We start from the raw sequence: 16276 nt of genomic DNA, 5'->3' as shown, positions 1-16276 counted from the left end.
CCCGGGGGCGGAGGTAACCGGTGAGGCGGGGGCGGTGGGCCGGGCCGGGCCGTGGTGTATCGTAGGGCGTGTGGGCTGCGGAGCCTCCGGCGCGACCCGGGCCTCCCTCAGCCCCGCCGGGTGGGGGGGTGTGTGTGGGGGAGCCTGACCCGAAAACGTGGTTTGTTGTTGTAATTTTCGGGTTATGTTTTTAATTCCCCGTGCTGCCCCTTTGGAAGGGCTTCCCCTTTTGCTGTTTAGCAGCGAGTAGTTTCCCTGAATGGTGGCGGCGGGGGGGGGGGCAGCAGGGTGGGATTTCTGCTGACTTCAGTGGGGCCCTTACCAGGCTCCTGAGTTAGCCCAGGTATCGGTCGGAATTGCTTATGCACATAAACGAGCTACTGCTATTAGAGCTGAAAAAAAAAAAAAGTATTCTGAATTACTGAGCGCGCCTGCTCAAATAAAATTGTTTGTTAGCCTTCACAACGAAAACGCTGAGAGGACTTCAATCTCCCTGAGTGGTTTTTTGTTTGTTTGGCTGCAGGCAGCTCAGAAGCACCGGTGCCGTATAACCGTATGCACTTCGACGACAGAGTTGACGTTTTTTCATGCCTTACGTGAGGAAAAGTTTATGACCTCCAGCTCTGCCAGAGGAATGATCAGGGGCTCTGCTCTGGTCCTACTGACGTGGCTGTCCTTGGTCAGTAACCGGTACCTACGACTTTGCCACTGTGCAGTTGTGAATAGAAAGGTAATCCATTAAATGTGGCTTTATTTCCCCAAATCTAGAGCAGAAATGGTATAGGAGTGCATCTACAAGATGCCTGTGTAGGATTTGAAGCTTCTTATTGATACCTTCAATAACTTTAATCATAAATGGAGCTGTTTGCTTGTTTGTTTTAGGACACTGGATGAGAGATACGGTTACTAATTCCTTTTTCTTGGGTTTCTGGGGGGGTCTGTTTGCCCTTTCAAATATTAATGAAAAGTCCCTGTGTCACTTTGGCCATCGGTGTATTTCATTATTTTTCCCCCTTACGGCTGTCTTTAGCCACCAACACTTACAGACAATTTGCTTTTTGACTTTTCAATGTCCTGTTAAGGTATTTTTTTATTTTATAAAGCTATCAATATTTTTTCAACCTGTAAAAAAGCTTAATTATATTTTACATTATTTTATATCAGTTACTTGGGTTTCTGAATCTTATAATAGTATAAAATAGATACTCCATCAATAATTTCAATAGGATGTGTTAACTCAGTTGATCTTGTAGAGTGGTGTTAACTCCACAGAAAATTTAAATGTCTTCAGAAGACAAAGAAGCTCAGGAGGATGAGCTGCTGGCTTTGGCTAGCATTTATGATGAAGATGAGTTTAAGAGAGCCGAGTCTGCCCAAGGAGGAGAAACAAGAATTTGTCTGGAGTTGCCCCAAAACTTCAAAATTTTTGTGAGTGGTGAGTTGAGATGTTTTGTGTTATCCTGAAAGTAGCTTTTACCAAGCTAATTTTCTGGTATGTGCTTAGGCGGTTGCTGCTCTAGCGACCTATAGGAACACTGACTAGACAAAGCCATGACAGACTGTGTGCTGGGCTTGTGGTATTGTTGGGGTTTATATCTGAGTAGGTGATTTCATGCTCATACATATAAACTCTTAAGTGAACTTTAAAATTAGAGATGAGTAATAGTATGTCTTTGGAATAATTAAGTTAATTTATTTTTTTTTTTTTAGCTTGAGGAGATGTCTTTCCAGGTTCTTGGTTTGTGCGGGATCTGATATTTCATGGTACTGGTGTTTACTCATTTAACCATATGCATACAACCCCACGAAACTTTACTGCGCTGAGAAGTTCTGTTATTTAGGGTTGAATAAATAATTTTGAACTCAGAAATTTATCAAATGTAAAGAGATATAGTGCATGCTGTCATAAACAGTTACAGTTTGGTAGTTTTAATTTTCTTGTTATTTCTCAAGCTGTCTCAATTCTCTTTGATTCAGGCAATTCCACAGAGAGCCTCCAGAACAACGGATTTGAATACACCGTTTGCTTTCTGCCTCCCCTTGTGCTGAATTTTGAACTCCCACCAGACTACCCATCAACCTCCCCCCCAGTGTTTACCCTCAGTGGAAAATGGCTCTCCCAAGCTCAGGTCTGCAAAATAGTTTTAACATTTGTTGTGGTTTAACCTCAGCTGGTAACTAAGCACCATGCAGCCGCTCACTCGCTCCCCTTCCACCCCGTGGGATGGGGGAGAGAATTGGGAAAAAAATGTAAAACTTGTGGGTTAAGAGAAGAACAGTTTAATAGAACAGAAAGGAAGAAACTAATGATGATAACAACAATAATAAAATTACAATAATAAAAGAATTAGAATATACAAAACAAGTGCTGCACAATGCAGTTGCTCACCACTTGCTGACCGATGCCCCGTTAGATCCCGAGCAGCGATCCCCCTCCCAGACCAACTCCCCCCAGTTTATATACTGGGCACGATGTCACATGGTATGGAATAACCCTTTGGCCAGTTTGGGTCAGCTGTCCTGGCTGTGCCCCCTCCCAACTCCTTGTGCCCCTCCAGCCTTCTTGCTGGCTGGGCAGGAGAAGCTGAAAAATCCTTGACTTTAGACTAAACACTACTGTGCAACAACTGAAAACATCAATGTGTTATCAATGTTCTTCTCCTACTGAATCCAAGACATAACACTATACCAGCTGCTAGGAGGAAAATTAACTCTATCCCAGGTGAAACCAGGACACATTTTAACAGAGCTTTTGTGATCATGAGTAAGGTCATAATTAATGGTGCTCTAGGGGATGTTAATGGAGTAGATGAAAGTAAAATTAAGACAAACAATTACGCTGCTCTTTCAGTGGGCTCTTCTTTTGTTTCCTACTTGTTTTTATTTGGTCACCATTCTGAGGAATGAAAGCTTGCATCTATGAGCATTATTTTTATATGTATTTTATGTATATATTAAAAACTACAGAATGTGAAATCTAAGTATGCACTAAGGAGGACTGTGGGAGGAGAGGAAGACAGTAATGAGTTGTCAGAACTTACTAAAATCCGGAATTGTTTTTTCTTTTCTAGCTCAGTGCTCTTTGCAAACACTTAGACAACGTATGGGAAGAGAACCGAGGCTGTGTGGTCTTATTTGCCTGGATGCAGTTTCTGAAGGAAGAAACGCTGAGTTACCTGAATATTTCCTCCCCATATGAGCTCAAAATGTGCCATCAAGGGAATGGGCAGAGTAGGACACCTTTGGTCCCTCTCGATGCTGAGAAGGATTGCAGTGGTGCAGCAGGCTCTGCAGCAGCTGAAGAAGAACTCATCGATGCAAGAGCTGTACAGGATGTGGAATCATTGTCAAGTCTGATTAGGGAAATCTTGGACTTTGATCAGGCTCAGAAGAGGAAGTGCTTTAACAGTAAGATGTACTTGTGCAATATCTGCTTCTGTGAGAAGCTGGGCAGTGAATGTATGTACTTCACCGAGTGCAGCCATGTATACTGCAAAGCATGCCTGAAGGACTACTTTGAAATACAGATCAGGGATGGTCAGGTCCACTGTCTCAACTGTCCAGAACCGAAGTGTTCTTCTGTTGCTACTCCTGGCCAGGTAATAGAAGTGTGGGAGCAGTGATGGTAGAGTTCTGCTAACTTACCAATAATTACAGAAGACAAGGTGTGGCTTTTCATGGTGAGCATTGTAAATATACCCGGGGAAAATTTTTTTTGTGCTCTGAGCTGCACAGAGGCATCGGAGTTAAAACTGGATGACCTGGCACATGTTTTGCGTATTTTATTAGTACTGGCATTGGTCAGAGGCCTGAATTCATGTCCCATCGCATTTGACACTGCATGCTTTTCATTTGATTAATTATTATTAAAATAGCATTTCTAGGAGTATATTCATGACTTATTGGAGAATATAAAGTGGATTCATCCCAGCTGTAGGTACTTTTTGCTGACGTACTGTTTTTGCTGAAGCTAGCTGGCTCAGAATCTTCCTTTGATCTTTGTTTAGGTGAAGGAGTTGGTTGGAGAGCAGCTATTTGCACGTTATGACCGCCTGCTTCTGCAGTCTAGCTTGGACCTGATGGCAGATGTAGTGTATTGCCCTCGCCCGGGCTGTCAGACACCAGTCATGCAAGAACCAGGATGCACCATGGGCATATGTTCCCGTTGCAACTATGCTTTTTGTACTCTCTGTAAAATGACTTATCATGGGGTCTCTCCATGTAAAGTTACTGCGGGTGAGTCATCGTATTTCAGAAACAGATCAAGAAGCAATTAAGCATCGTGTGAATAAGTCTGAAAGTCAGAAATTAAGCAAGGGAACTCAACACCACATGAGCTTTCTAAAAGATTAGACAGATTCATTTGGAGTAGGTCTGTTGCTGGCAATTAAAAAGTATTGCTTTGATGACACTCCACAGCTCAGGAAGTCCCTAAAGTGCTGATTGCCAAATGCTGAGGCCATAGCAGGGGAAGAATAATTTTATATGTGCCTTTTTTCACCCTTGCCTGCGAATCCACTACTTTCTGTTGTCAGAGTTGATAATGGAATCAGGTGGATGCTTCTGTATCTGCTTGGCCTCAAAATCATGACACAGTTTCATTAAATGTGTGTTCAGAAACAACATTTCCATTTTTCAGTTTATTTTACATTGTAGATTTGTTCTAGTTCCATTGACTGGTCTCGTTTATAATGAAACAATGTAAAACTGTTGAATTTTGAGGTAGTGGGGTTTTAATATTCTCATCTTTTTCTTATGTATTCTAATGTTTCACTTGCTTTTTAATTAATGATGTTAGCTTCCTTTGAGAATAATTTATGCTGTTATTAGCTGGACTTCTTTATATAACATATTACAAAAGCCATTTTGTTTTTTTTGTTTGTGTTTGGTTTTGTTGTTGTTATTTTTTGTTTTATTCCCCAGAGAAATTAATGGATTTGCGAAATGAGTATTTAGAAGCAAACGAGGCAACTAAAAGATTTTTGGAACAACGCTATGGCAAACGAGTGATTCAGAAAGCCCTCGAGGAGATGGAGAGTAAAGAATGGCTGGAAAAGAACTCAAAGTCTTGTCCTTGCTGTGGTACTCATATAGAGGTAAGCACGGAGGGGAAAAGCTGAAGAATCGTAGTAACTCTTAACAGAAACTAACATAAATTGCTAAGTCAGTTCTGTATTTAGGCTGTAACAGAGATTTATTCGTAGCCTCCAAGCTCACCAGGGAAGGTAAATTTTTAGGAAATGGTGAGACAACTTTCCATTTCCGTCTGTGTTACATAGAAAAAGAGGTGATGTTTCTGGAGCTCAGGGACTTGAGTAAATACAGCAATAGGTATTGTTCAGACTCCAGTACTAAAAAGATCCAGGCTGACTATGGATCCCTATGAATCCCTGTGTTTACCATGTGTTTCAGGCTACTGCTGTTTCAGACTACAGGCAGGAAATAAAACTAGCTTCAGAAAAATATTAATTTCCAGTGTTACTAGTACTATAGCCAATTTACAATTCTGTGATTCTAGCTCCTAGGGTTTTTTTGAACAGTGGAAAAAAAATGCCAGTGTTATGATAGAGTTGGGGTAAAATGTATTCATTAGCTGATGCATTTTTGAGGACTGTTACCATTTAGAGACAGGCCTGAAGACTGATGTGGTAAGATTTTGTTACTGCTATTTCTTGTTTCTTTCCCCTGCCAGAAACTAGATGGTTGTAACAAAATGACGTGTACTGGCTGCATGCAGTATTTCTGCTGGCTTTGTATGGGTTCTCTGTCAAGGGTGAACCCGTACAGGCACTTCAATGATCCATCTTCCCCATGCTTTAATAGGTATGTATTTACATGTATTTCTTCTAGTGCTGTACCACTTATTTTTGTATTTCTTCTTACAGTCTCTCCCAGATTATTCTTACCTTGAAATTTGTAGCTATACAGTTTAAGACACAATTTCTTCTCTCCAATATTTACACTTACAAGGACCTGACACTTAACAATAAAAAAATCGGGAGTGATTTGGGATATGGTTTTGCTTTTTAAGAACATCTGTTTTAAAATTGTGGAGAAGTCTTCTGGGCCTATTCCTGATGCTGTACTTCCTGCCTCTGATTGAGAGACAGCCTGTAGTGAAATGTTTCTTTACAGATGCTCAGGTATATGATAGCGCAACACAAGGCTTTGGGTAAGAAAGCTGCTTCTAAAAAGCTGCAAACTTGGCTTACATCATTGCTATTAGGGATATATCAAGAGACAAAGGATGCCACTGCCATCGGGACAAATGAAAGGGCAAGCAGGTCGGAGAGGTGTAATAGCGGCAGCCTTTAATCTTGTGTGTATTCCATTGGGTTGTGCCTATGGCTGTTATATATAGTGCCTGGATACAAAAGTCAATATACCAATAGTTTACTCAATCCTCCACCGTCTATTCTGCTTTAATAGATGTGGCTGACAGGATTCTTTTTTTTTTTTTTTTTTTCCCCCTTGTTCTTGGCCCTTCTTTTTCAGCATTCCCTTTTCTCCCAACAGTATTTTTTTCACTTCCTACCCTGTTCTTGTTTCTATTTTTCTTCTGGTGTCTCCTGCTGTTCTTTTTTCTTTTAGTTTAGCTTAACCTCTACCTATCTTGACTAAGCTCATCTGTTTTATAAAAAAACAATTTTTTTTTCTTCCCTGTTGCTCCTCCCCTGTTTATATGTTACAGTTGTTTGCCCAGCTCTGTATTGTCTGATTAGGTTGTAAGCTGTTTGGAGCAGGCAGGCTTGGCTGCTGATTATATACTGCCTAAGACCAACTAGGAACAGCAGCATGCTAGGTAACTTTTAATACATTTTGGATTATTAATATTTTCAGGAATTCCTTGAGACATCACGTTTGTAAGGTACTGTAAAGCCTTCTGGTGTAACGTGCTGTAGAATTGCAGAGTAGCTTATTTTAATTGACTTTGAGGACTGCAGTGCGAGTGGTTTATGATACTGAAAAAAATTTTGAAACTTGCTGCTTTTGTACCTTTGGTCACGTTTAGATTGAATTTTTTTTTTTTTTTTACATATTTTACTTTTTTTACATACTGATGTAAATTATTGGCTGTCTTGCAGATTGTTTCAAGCCATGCATATTGATGGTGAGTTACGGGAAGTTGAAGATGAAGACTAGTAGCTTCCTCTACAACAAAAGCTGAACAAACCAGAGATAGATGCTTTCCATTTTTGTGTCAAGTTTGTTTGCTTTTCACTTCCATTATGTGATAGAAGAATAACTACCTTGCACTGCAGGATACTCGCACTTCAGAGGCTGTTGCCAAAACCAAAGGAGACCATTTTACTCATCCTGTGTTCAGGATCACCATGGAAGGCCCTAATAATCCTATCGATTTTTAAAGACAAATACAACCCGTCAGAAGTTGGAAAATTACTGGAAAAATATGTACTAAGAGGTGCCCCTTTTTGAGAAGCAAACAAACAAAACTGAAGCCCCAAATCATAGAAGTGTTTGGGGGTTTCCTTTAGCGAGACTGACCTTTCGAGGATCTTGGCTTATATCCATTGTTGGGTTTATGGCAGTTTTATTATAGCTGTAGTGCTCTTTCTGGAGCTGTTTAGTGATGCTGCTTGCACAGGGAAAGTTTTCTGATACAATATAGAAAATTTCTTCTGTATTCAGCAGCTGAGCCTGTTGCTTCTATAGTGTTTCCTGACCTGTTTCTCTGAAAAGCGGCTCATTGCTTTGTCACTGATACTTTCTAACGATGGCAAAGTCAATTATTCCTAACCCCCTTCTTACTGGCTGTAATGCCTGGGTCTTTGCATTACTGAATGCTTTGGCAGAAAACTTGAAAAATTTGAATCAGTTTGATGACTCATCTCGGCGTCGCTGTTGTATTTGCTCACGTTGCCTCTCCTTATTTTGACAGTGATGAGTGCTAAGGCAATGAACCGAGTATGTGGCCGGTGAGAGGGTGAAAAGTATCAGTCAGATATTGAAACACATTTCTATGGGTACATAGTTGAGATTAACTTGAATTTTTCAAGATACTGAAAATTACCTTGTTTTCTCAGATGATGAATTTATTTTTTACTAACTCTTCATATAAGAAATCTGAGTAGTTGATAGTTTTGCTTCTGGACTAGATTTCTTATTTCCACTGTTCTTGCACTTCAAATTATTTCAAAACCCAACTTCTTTCCCCTAAAAGCTCAGTAAGCAGTTTTGTGAGCATGAAAGTAATTACTGGAGGGAACCACTAATTTTTTAGAAGTTTTTCCACTTGCAGAATGGTCTAAAAATTTATTTTGAAGTTAAAACTGCATGTGCTGTGTTCAAAACAAATAGCAGGGTCCGGATGGATAGCTCAGGAGCTGGAAGACTTCAGAAACTCAAGGTGAACACCTCTCACTCAGTTTTGCCTGTTAGTAAATAAATTTATACTTGGATATCTGGCCAAAATGAGTGCTGATTTAGTTGCTTTCACAGAGGATGGAAGTCTGTACTATTAGAATTGGCAATGATTAAAAAGATACGAGATGGCAAGGGCGGATCTTTTGTCTTGGTTTAGGCTATAGGACAGCGTGTAGGGAAGGGTTCCACTGTGTACGATTTAAACTGTATTTACTTCCTGCACCTTTCACATGCACTAAATTCACTTTAAGACAGTAACCATAGTTGTCTCCCTGTTTGTCTTCATTATGGCATGTATATGGCAGCACAGGTCAGTGCGTGGGACAGTTTTGTTCTGTGTCTGGGTGGCGATCGCCTCCAGCGCTTGCGTGCCACGGGGCCGAGGCGCTTGCTCGCGTGGTCACCTGTAGAATGACATAGAACAGACCAGGACTCTCGCAAAACTCTCGAGTGAAACTGGCACAGGATGTGTTCTGCTGACAGAATTTTATGTCATTTGTGTATGTGAAGTGCCCTCACACCCAAAGAGCCCTGGTTTTCCCTCGGAGATACAAGCCCCTAACTGATAGACGGTGGCTATCATGACACTACTCTGAGATCGCTGCATTGGATGTAGCCAGCTTTGAGCTGCAATCCCCACAGGAGTTTCCGCTCTGGCCACAATTTTTAACTCTACAGGCCGAGTCCAAAAGCTGCCGGCTTTTGGAAGGGGCTTTCTTCCCGCTAAGCTGCATACGTGGGCAGATGGGGAACGTTTGTGACAAGAAGCGTGTGCTTAAAACCTGTTTTTGTGCCTGGATAGAGGAGGGGGTGTTGGATCTCTTAAACCTACAGGACGCTGGGCAGGTCCCTTCTGGCAGGACAGAGGTGGGCTGAGGGCAGGGCCTGGACCCCAAGGGTATGTTGGGATGAAAAGCCACGGCTGGGGATGTCTGCCAGAGCTACCAGAGCACAAGCGCTATGGTGAAGTATTTGAAGGTGTTGTGATGAACTACCTCTGCTTTCAAGAACTTTGTGTGCAGAAGGGAGGAATGGTGATGTAGTCACCACCGTGTCTGTGAATTCTAAGCACTCGGGGACCCCTGGGCTGGAGCTCCCATATTCTGCAGTGAGGCAGAGGAGGAAAGACTCTCTGAGGAGGGGACAAGGAGGTGACTGCAGTCGTAGGACCATCCTGGTGTTGCAGAGGAGGGACAGTTAAAACCAGAATCTGGCTTCGCCAACAGAGAGCAAGGCAGGCAACTCCGGTAATGTGGCACAGTGTTTCTTCCTCATTTTTTATTTTTTATTTTTTCTCTCTTGCAGACCTCCTTACTTGCTCCATTACTGTGCATGCACAGAATGAGCATTAGATTATTTGCAGACATTTTGTGGTAAAAGGTAAATAACTGTGACCTCCTCAGTTTTCCTTTAAAGATCCCCTCTGGTTTTTTTTTATGAAATGGCTGCTGCCTGGCAGGACAGAACTGTAGCAGGTGTTTGGTGGAAACCTGCCAGCAATTACAAGATGAGGAAGCTCTTGAACTAGGGAGCAGCAGTAGCTATTTCTACCAAACAGCTTTTGATACAGCTTTGGTTCTAGGTGACAGAGAAATCTTGTGCAAAATAACAGGACTTTCTCATGCTTTGACGGTTTTGTTGTTCTGCTCAAAGACGGTATTACGAGTGCCGTTCAGCCTCATAAACTGTTCCATTTCCCTAGCACAGTGAGGCTGAGCACCAGATACAGTTGGTGTGACCATTTAGAAAAAATTAAGACATTTACTGTAGAAAGTTACATTACAGATCAACAGCTTATAAAATTTCTGCATAAAGAAAATTAATGCTGCCCAGTTTGTCTTGCCCCTCAATTGATAGCATTTGATAGGAAACCCAGGAATCAAGTTTCAGAATTGGTGGGGTCTTGCCAGTACAGGCTGTTGCCCACCTGTGTGGGGCTTCTGTAATTAAACATAGGCTGAGGCCAGAGGGAACAGACTGTTTCCTTTGAGGCTTATTTGGCATTTCCTTGTAGCAGTGTAAAGCATGGGAAGGAGGGGGAGAGAAGTTACTGCTTCAGGCTCTGCTCTGACACAAATAAGAGAGTGCTGAGCAGCAGAGAGGGAAGTAATTTATGCTTAATCTGAACAAATCTACTCTCCTGTAGTACATCATAAAGCACCAGGGCATATAAAATTATACCCTGAAACTGAACATGTAAGGCTTCTTGTGTGACAACAAATAAAAGCATATAGATGTGTAAACTAACCATTAACTGCATTAATGGTACTGCATTATTAATACAGCACTGATGAATGCTCTCTGTAGCCTCCCTTTTGCTGAGATGGTCTCAAGTCCAACATCTGGCTCAAAGCAGGGTTCAGCCAAGGCTTTATCCAGTCAGGTCTTGAAAACCTCTTAAGGACAGAGACTGCACAGCCTCTCTGGGGAACCTGCCCCACTGCTTGACTGTCCTCATGGGTAAGTTTTTTTCTTATATCCAGTCTGAGCATCTTGTCTCAACTCAAGCCCCATCATCTCTTCTCATCTTCTGCCCACACACTGCGCAGGAGAGCCTGGCTTCATCTTCCTGATGACCTCCTTGTAGTTGTGAAGCGTGCTGCTATTAGGTCATGCTGAAGGTTTCCCGTCTCCAGGCTGAACAAACTCGGTTCCCATTTTAAATTACTATAATGTAGGAGTGTATTGTGGAGGGGAGTAACACGAAGAGGTACTTGTCATAAATGCAAGGCATACATCCCAGAGTGATTACCCATTTAGTTTCTGCAGTGTTGTACTTTCACATATCTTCACATTTAAGTTTCGGGGCCTTCAGTCCCCATCATTACAATTGCTTCATAGATTAAACAGCTCACTCTCCATTGACTTTACCTTCAGAGAATAAACTAGTGGCGGAAGTTTGTGGAACGCAGTGTACTGGATCCCATCCTCGTTTGGTTAATTAAGGCAGGTGTTGCATCTGTCTTTTTAATGGAGAGAAGCAAGCACATAATCATTTTGCTAATTTAAGAACAAATATGAGATTAATTTCTGCAGCAATTCCCTCTCTTCACAGATGGTTTTCAACAGAAAAGCTGGTTCAGCATTACTCTGAACAGTGAGATTAATCACTGTATGGCTTCTTAGACTGACTTCTTTCTGCTCCCGTCTCCTTCATGCTGTATAAGGGTTCCACAAGCCTATTGTGAACCAGCATTAAACCTAATGTAGAAAGTAAAAAGACGACTTAAGTAGATATAATAAAGCAAAATTCTTATTCATTGGTTGCTAATGAAATTAGACATCACTAGAGTCCTTGTTCCTTTGCTCCCATACCCATGCAGTTAAGCCTTTACCTTTGCACTTGTACACTTCAGCTGTTATATTTAAGGAATGTACTCCTTTGGGAGTTGATTAGACAGAAACATCTAATGCAAAGTATGGCTTGTGCTATTTAAAAACTAAGTACAACAGCTGCTTGGCCTGGTCAAACACTCACCTTTAAAGTATTTCACCGTCTTAACTTTGAGTTCCAGCGTGGCATCCTCATCACACACAAACACAGTGTTGGGGTGTTGCTGGAAAGCAGATACTGTCCACATGTGGTTGACACCTTCCTCAATGGCTTTGTACAAAGCAAAGGCTTTGTGGGCTCCTGTGATAAGAATCATCACCTGGACTCCAAGACACAGAGGATGGCAGTTAGGGTCGAGAAGACACATTCAGAGAGAGCACACCCACATCCTGCTGAACTAAGAGAGCTGCCCTGGTTCCCAACAGGGGACAATGTCTATCATCCTCCCCAGAGGCATTTCACTGTATCACAATTCTGCTCTGGCTGCATTTTATTTGTCAATTAAATCATAGCCTGGTGGGTCACTGTAATGATTCAGATCCTTTGAGCTCCCCTGTTAGGCACCTGTATGCTGAGACTTAAGAAGTATAAATCAAGGTATAGACTCAATTAAAAGCTATCCCATAGAGTTTTCACGATCTGCTGCTGTAGCATCAAGTCAACTGCTGATTCTTGCAGTTATTTCCCCAGGTGAGATTCTTAACTAAAGACATCCTCCCAAACCTTTCTTGCTCCCTGTGGATCACAACTGTACTGCAGGGTTACACAAATATAAGTGGTGTTAGTAGAGCAAAAATGGAAGACAAAGCAAGAGCCTTTCCATAGTGTTGCAGGATGCAAAAGAACAGGAGGATCAGGTAGGTATTCAGCGGTCTGTGGCAGGAAAAGCATAAGCTGACCTAGACCAGCAGGGTGCATTGCTGCTCCAAGACTGGGTAATCTTTAGCTACTCCAGGAAGCCCTGCTCAAGAGCTCCTGTATGAACTCACTGCTTTTCTCCTAACCTCTCTGGCATCCATGACAGTGCCTACTCCCACTGTCAAAGCCATTGTGGGGACTTTGGAGAGGTCGCCATCAAAGAACCTGGCGTTAGCCAATGTAGTGTCCATAGCCAAGGTCTTCACTCGCGTCCTGGATACCAAACTTGATCCAGGCTCGTTGAAAGCAATGTGACCGTCTGGGCCAATACCTGTGACAGAGAGAGTTTCAGAAGAGGGTCAGTGGCTGGAATGGTTATTGTAGGAAGCAGAGCCAACAGCACTCCTATTAGAAGGACATTCAGTGCTTCCAGGAACAGATGCAGATCTGACAAAAACACTTGCAATTTTTCTGCTCAAGCTCAAATTTGCTTCTGGTAGGAGTGGGCCTGCATGGCAAGGTTTTGGTAGCAGAGGGGCTACAGGGGTGGCTTCTGTGAGAAGCTGCTAGAAGCTTCCCCTATGTCTGACAGAGCCAAGGCCAGCCAGCTCCAAGTCGGACCCACCGCTGGCCAAGGCCGAGCTCATCAGCGACGGTGGTAGCGCCTCTGTGATAACATATTTAAGAAGGGGGAAAAGTTGCTGCGCAACAGAAACTGCAGCCGGAGAGAGGAGTGAGAACATGTAAGAGAAACAGCCCTGCAGACCCCCAGGTCAGTGAAGAAGGAGGGGAGGAGGTGCTCCAGGCACCGGAGCAGAGATTCCCCTGCAGCCCGTGATGAAGACCACAGTAAGGCAGGCTGTGCCCCTGCAGCCCAGGGAGGCCCACGGTGGAGCAGATATCCACCTGCAGCCCGGGGAGGACCCCACGGCAGAGCAGTGGGATGCCTCCAAAGATGGCTGTAACTGCATGGGAAAGCCCACGCTGGAGCAGGCTCCTGGCAGGACCTGTGGCCCCATGGAAAGAGGAGCCCACACTGGAGCAGGTTTGCTGGCAGGACTTGTGATGCCATGGGGGACCCATGCTGGAGCAGTCTGTGCCTGAAGGACTGCAGCCTGGGGAAGGGACCCACACTGGAGCAGGGGACGAGTGAGGAGTCCTCCCCCTAAGGAGGAAGGAGCAGCAGAGACAATGTGTGATGAACTGACCCCAACCCCAGTCCCCCTGCGCTGCTTGGCTGGGAGGAGGTGGAGAAAACTGGGAGTGGAGTTGAACCTGGGAAGAAGGGAGGGGTGGGGGGAAGGTGTTTTAAGATTTGGTTTTATCCTACTCTGATTTGATTGGTAATAAATTAATTTTCCCAAAGTTGAGTCTGTTTTGCCCGTGATGGTCATTGGTGAGTGATCTCTCCCTGTCCTTATCTCGACTTAGAAGCCTTTTGTTATATTTTCTCTCCCCTGTCCATCTGCAGAGGGGAGTGATAGAGCGGCTTTGGTGGGCACCTGGTGTCCAGCCAGGGTCAACCCACCACAGAATGATAGCAAAAGCCCCCACTGAAGCCAACAGAGACTCTTCTCTAACTGTGCTGGGAGAACAATAAAGCAAAGTAGATGGCAGAATCTTAAGGCAAACTGATGGGAAAAGCTTGCGTTGAGCTCCTTTTGGCTCAGAGGACTCTGACTACTCCTAGCAGTTTCCTGTTAGCCCTGGCAGTTGTAATACATTCTGTATTTGGTACAATTCTAGCCCTGCCTGTTTCTCATGCTAATAGTTTCTTGAACAATTCACCAACTGGATTGAAATACTTAAAACTGGGGGAGCAGTACATTGGAAGACAAGGCTGCCAACACATGAGCGCCCAGGTCAATGGAATGTGGGGTGCCTTTCACTGCAAATCCACTGAACTGTATTGAAGATGAACTCTCCTGACAATAAATGAGATAGATAGCTGGTAGAGGAAAGGCAGTGCTTCCTGCCAGTGTTTAGAGACTGCTAGTCCTTCAGGTTTTCACCTCCAACAAAGAGTTCAATTCCTCCAGCTGCTTTGATTTTATCCTCAAATGCGTCACACTCTGCCTGTAGATCAGGTGCATTTCCATCCAAAATGTGAACGTTTTCTGCCGGGATGTCAATATGCTTAAAGAAGTTATTCCACATGAAGGAATGGTAACTTTCCGGGTGATCCCTTGGGAGACCTGGTAACAGAGCATGCACGGGACTAAGACCACCTGAAAGAATATCACCCATAACATAAACCACCTACACACCCTTGCAGTGGTTTTGGTAACAGAGCACTGCTTTTTCTGTCTGTCATTTGTGACTCCCTCAAGTTTCATAAGTTGTTTTTATTTCCCTAAATAGCAAAATTAAAATCAAACACGATAGCTCCCATAAGATGTGCTCATATGAACATGTGATGGATGTGCCAGAAAAGCAGGCGTGCACTGTGCCTCATGTTTTACTACCTTTTCAGCCTTCCTGCCAGTTTGTATTCGCAAAGACCATTAGCAAACTGTGCAGAAGCCTGGGAAATAACTTATTGCATACATTTTTTCCCCCTTTGAATGCTGTAAACCCACACCAGACTGCCTATTCCCAAATGCTGCTTGATTAGGATTGTTCACAGAAAAAATTCTTGACCAGTGTAAAATTAGCATTAGCAAATATTTAGCCTGTCTGTTTTCCACCTTTGGAGCTTTAGGCTTGCCCACTAATCTCTCTGTACTCTTTCTTCCGAAGAGGCTATTTCATCACAGCTTCATAAACAGTCCTCTGCTGTCTTAACAGGAGAGCAGGTCAGTTACGAAGGGCACTTGGGCAGGTAACACATCAGTCCTTGTAAGAGACCTGAATCTGAAGTGACCGTTTTACTCCCAGAGCAAAGGTGGTAGTTAATACTGCACACTACCTCGGCTTGCAGTGGTAAGATGGAAGAGCTGGTCAATACCCAAGTTCAAGTAAAATACGGCAGCGCCTAGCGTGTAGAATGCCAGGCAACACCTGACACCCTTCAGTACTTCTTGTACAGGTTTTCAAACTGTGCCTGTTAACTCCCTTGGCTAAAGCAAATTTTATCCCTCCTACCTCGAATCGCTGGCAGGTGGGATTTTCTGCGCCCACCACGCACTGACATCGGCCCCTCCGGCGGGCTGGCGGCCCTGCCTCGCTAACCAGCCACGGGGAGGGAGAGGACGTACAGCAAAACAGATCACGAAAGCCAAGTGCTTCTTGCCCGCGGGCACTCACCCACGTACTCGTCCATGTTGAAGGTCTTCACGTACTTGAAGGAGAGGTCCCCGTTCCGGCAGTACTCCACCAGTTTCCTGTAGCAGCCCAGCGGCGTGCTGCCTGCGGGGAAGCCGCCGCCTCAGCCCCGGGGAAGGGCCACCCCGGCGCCGGCCCCGCTCCCGGTCCCGGCACCCACCTGTGGGCAACCCCAACGTGAAGAAGCGCCCGGGTCCGGGTCCGAAATGGACGATGCGGTTGCGGATGTACTTGGCGGCCCACTCGCTGGCCTTCGCGTACGGCTCCAGAATGATGAGCTTCATGGCGGGGGTCGGGCGCTGCCTGGGCAGGGCGGGAGGGAACCGAGCTGACGAGCGCCGCCATCTTACCGCGGCCGCCCCGCTCACCTTCCTTCCTTCCCACCTACCTCACCCACCTGCCGCCGGCTCTCCCGCTGCCGCCGCCCGGGGATCC

The 16276-nt window shown here is 44.2% G+C and overlaps 2 protein-coding genes across 6 annotated transcripts; one reads left to right on the top strand and one right to left on the bottom strand.

Moving 5' to 3' along the window:
* The first annotated feature begins 521 nt into the window (after positions 1 to 521).
* On the top strand, positions 522 to 8960 carry RNF14 (ring finger protein 14). Of its 4 annotated transcripts, none has more exons than XM_010578794.1 (8): positions 522 to 679; positions 1273 to 1435; positions 1978 to 2129; positions 3072 to 3599; positions 4008 to 4236; positions 4924 to 5096; positions 5693 to 5823; positions 7086 to 8960. In XM_010578794.1, the coding sequence occupies exons 2-8, from the start codon at positions 1282 to 1284 to the stop codon at positions 7141 to 7143; spliced, it is 1425 nt and encodes a 474-aa protein (XP_010577096.1). In that variant the 5' UTR covers positions 522 to 679; positions 1273 to 1281; the 3' UTR covers positions 7144 to 8960. The 4 variants fall into 4 exon arrangements, with proteins under 4 accessions (XP_010577096.1, XP_010577095.1, XP_010577094.1 ...); XM_010578793.1 differs by having other exon boundaries at positions 522 to 730; positions 1242 to 1435; XM_010578792.1 differs by having other exon boundaries at positions 522 to 730; positions 7086 to 8959.
* A 2128-nt stretch (positions 8961 to 11088) lies between these two features.
* GNPDA1 (glucosamine-6-phosphate deaminase 1) lies at positions 11089 to 16137 on the bottom strand. Of its 2 annotated transcripts, XM_010578796.1 has the most exons (6): positions 16002 to 16137; positions 15824 to 15925; positions 14590 to 14772; positions 12724 to 12908; positions 11864 to 12038; positions 11296 to 11586 (listed from the first exon to the last, which is right to left on the bottom strand). In XM_010578796.1, the coding sequence occupies exons 1-6, from the start codon at positions 16123 to 16125 to the stop codon at positions 11489 to 11491; spliced, it is 867 nt and encodes a 288-aa protein (XP_010577098.1). In that variant the 5' UTR covers positions 16126 to 16137; the 3' UTR covers positions 11296 to 11488. The 2 variants fall into 2 exon arrangements, with proteins under 2 accessions (XP_010577100.1, XP_010577098.1); XM_010578798.1 differs by lacking the exon at positions 15824 to 15925 and having other exon boundaries at positions 11089 to 11586.
* Positions 16138 to 16276: the final 139 nt, after the last annotated feature.

Source organism: Haliaeetus leucocephalus, unplaced genomic scaffold, assembly GCF_000737465.1.
Source record: "Haliaeetus leucocephalus isolate CR32 unplaced genomic scaffold, Haliaeetus_leucocephalus-4.0 Scaffold656, whole genome shotgun sequence".
Lineage (NCBI taxonomy): Eukaryota > Metazoa > Chordata > Aves > Accipitriformes > Accipitridae > Haliaeetus > Haliaeetus leucocephalus.
Note: the sequence above shows the minus strand (reverse complement) of the source record. Positions and strands in the feature narration are given on the sequence as shown.

Coding starts and splice junctions, on each gene's coding strand:
- RNF14 (XM_010578794.1), top strand. CDS start 1,282: ATGTCTTCAGAAGACAAAGAAGCTCAGGAGGATGAGCTGCTGGCTTTG. Junction 2,130..3,071: donor AATGGCTCTCCCAAGCTCAG/GTCTGCAAAATA, acceptor TTTCTTTTCTAG/CTCAGTGCTCTTTGCAAACA. Junction 5,824..7,085: donor TCTTCCCCATGCTTTAATAG/GTATGTATTTAC, acceptor GCTGTCTTGCAG/ATTGTTTCAAGCCATGCATA.
- GNPDA1 (XM_010578796.1), bottom strand. CDS start 16,125: ATGAAGCTCATCATTCTGGAGCCGTACGCGAAGGCCAGCGAGTGGGCC. Junction 15,926..16,001: donor CACGTTGGGGTTGCCCACAG/GTGGGTGCCGGG, acceptor GCTTCCCCGCAG/GCAGCACGCCGCTGGGCTGC. Junction 12,039..12,723: donor CTGTCATGGATGCCAGAGAG/GTTAGGAGAAAA, acceptor CTTGGAGTCCAG/GTGATGATTCTTATCACAGG.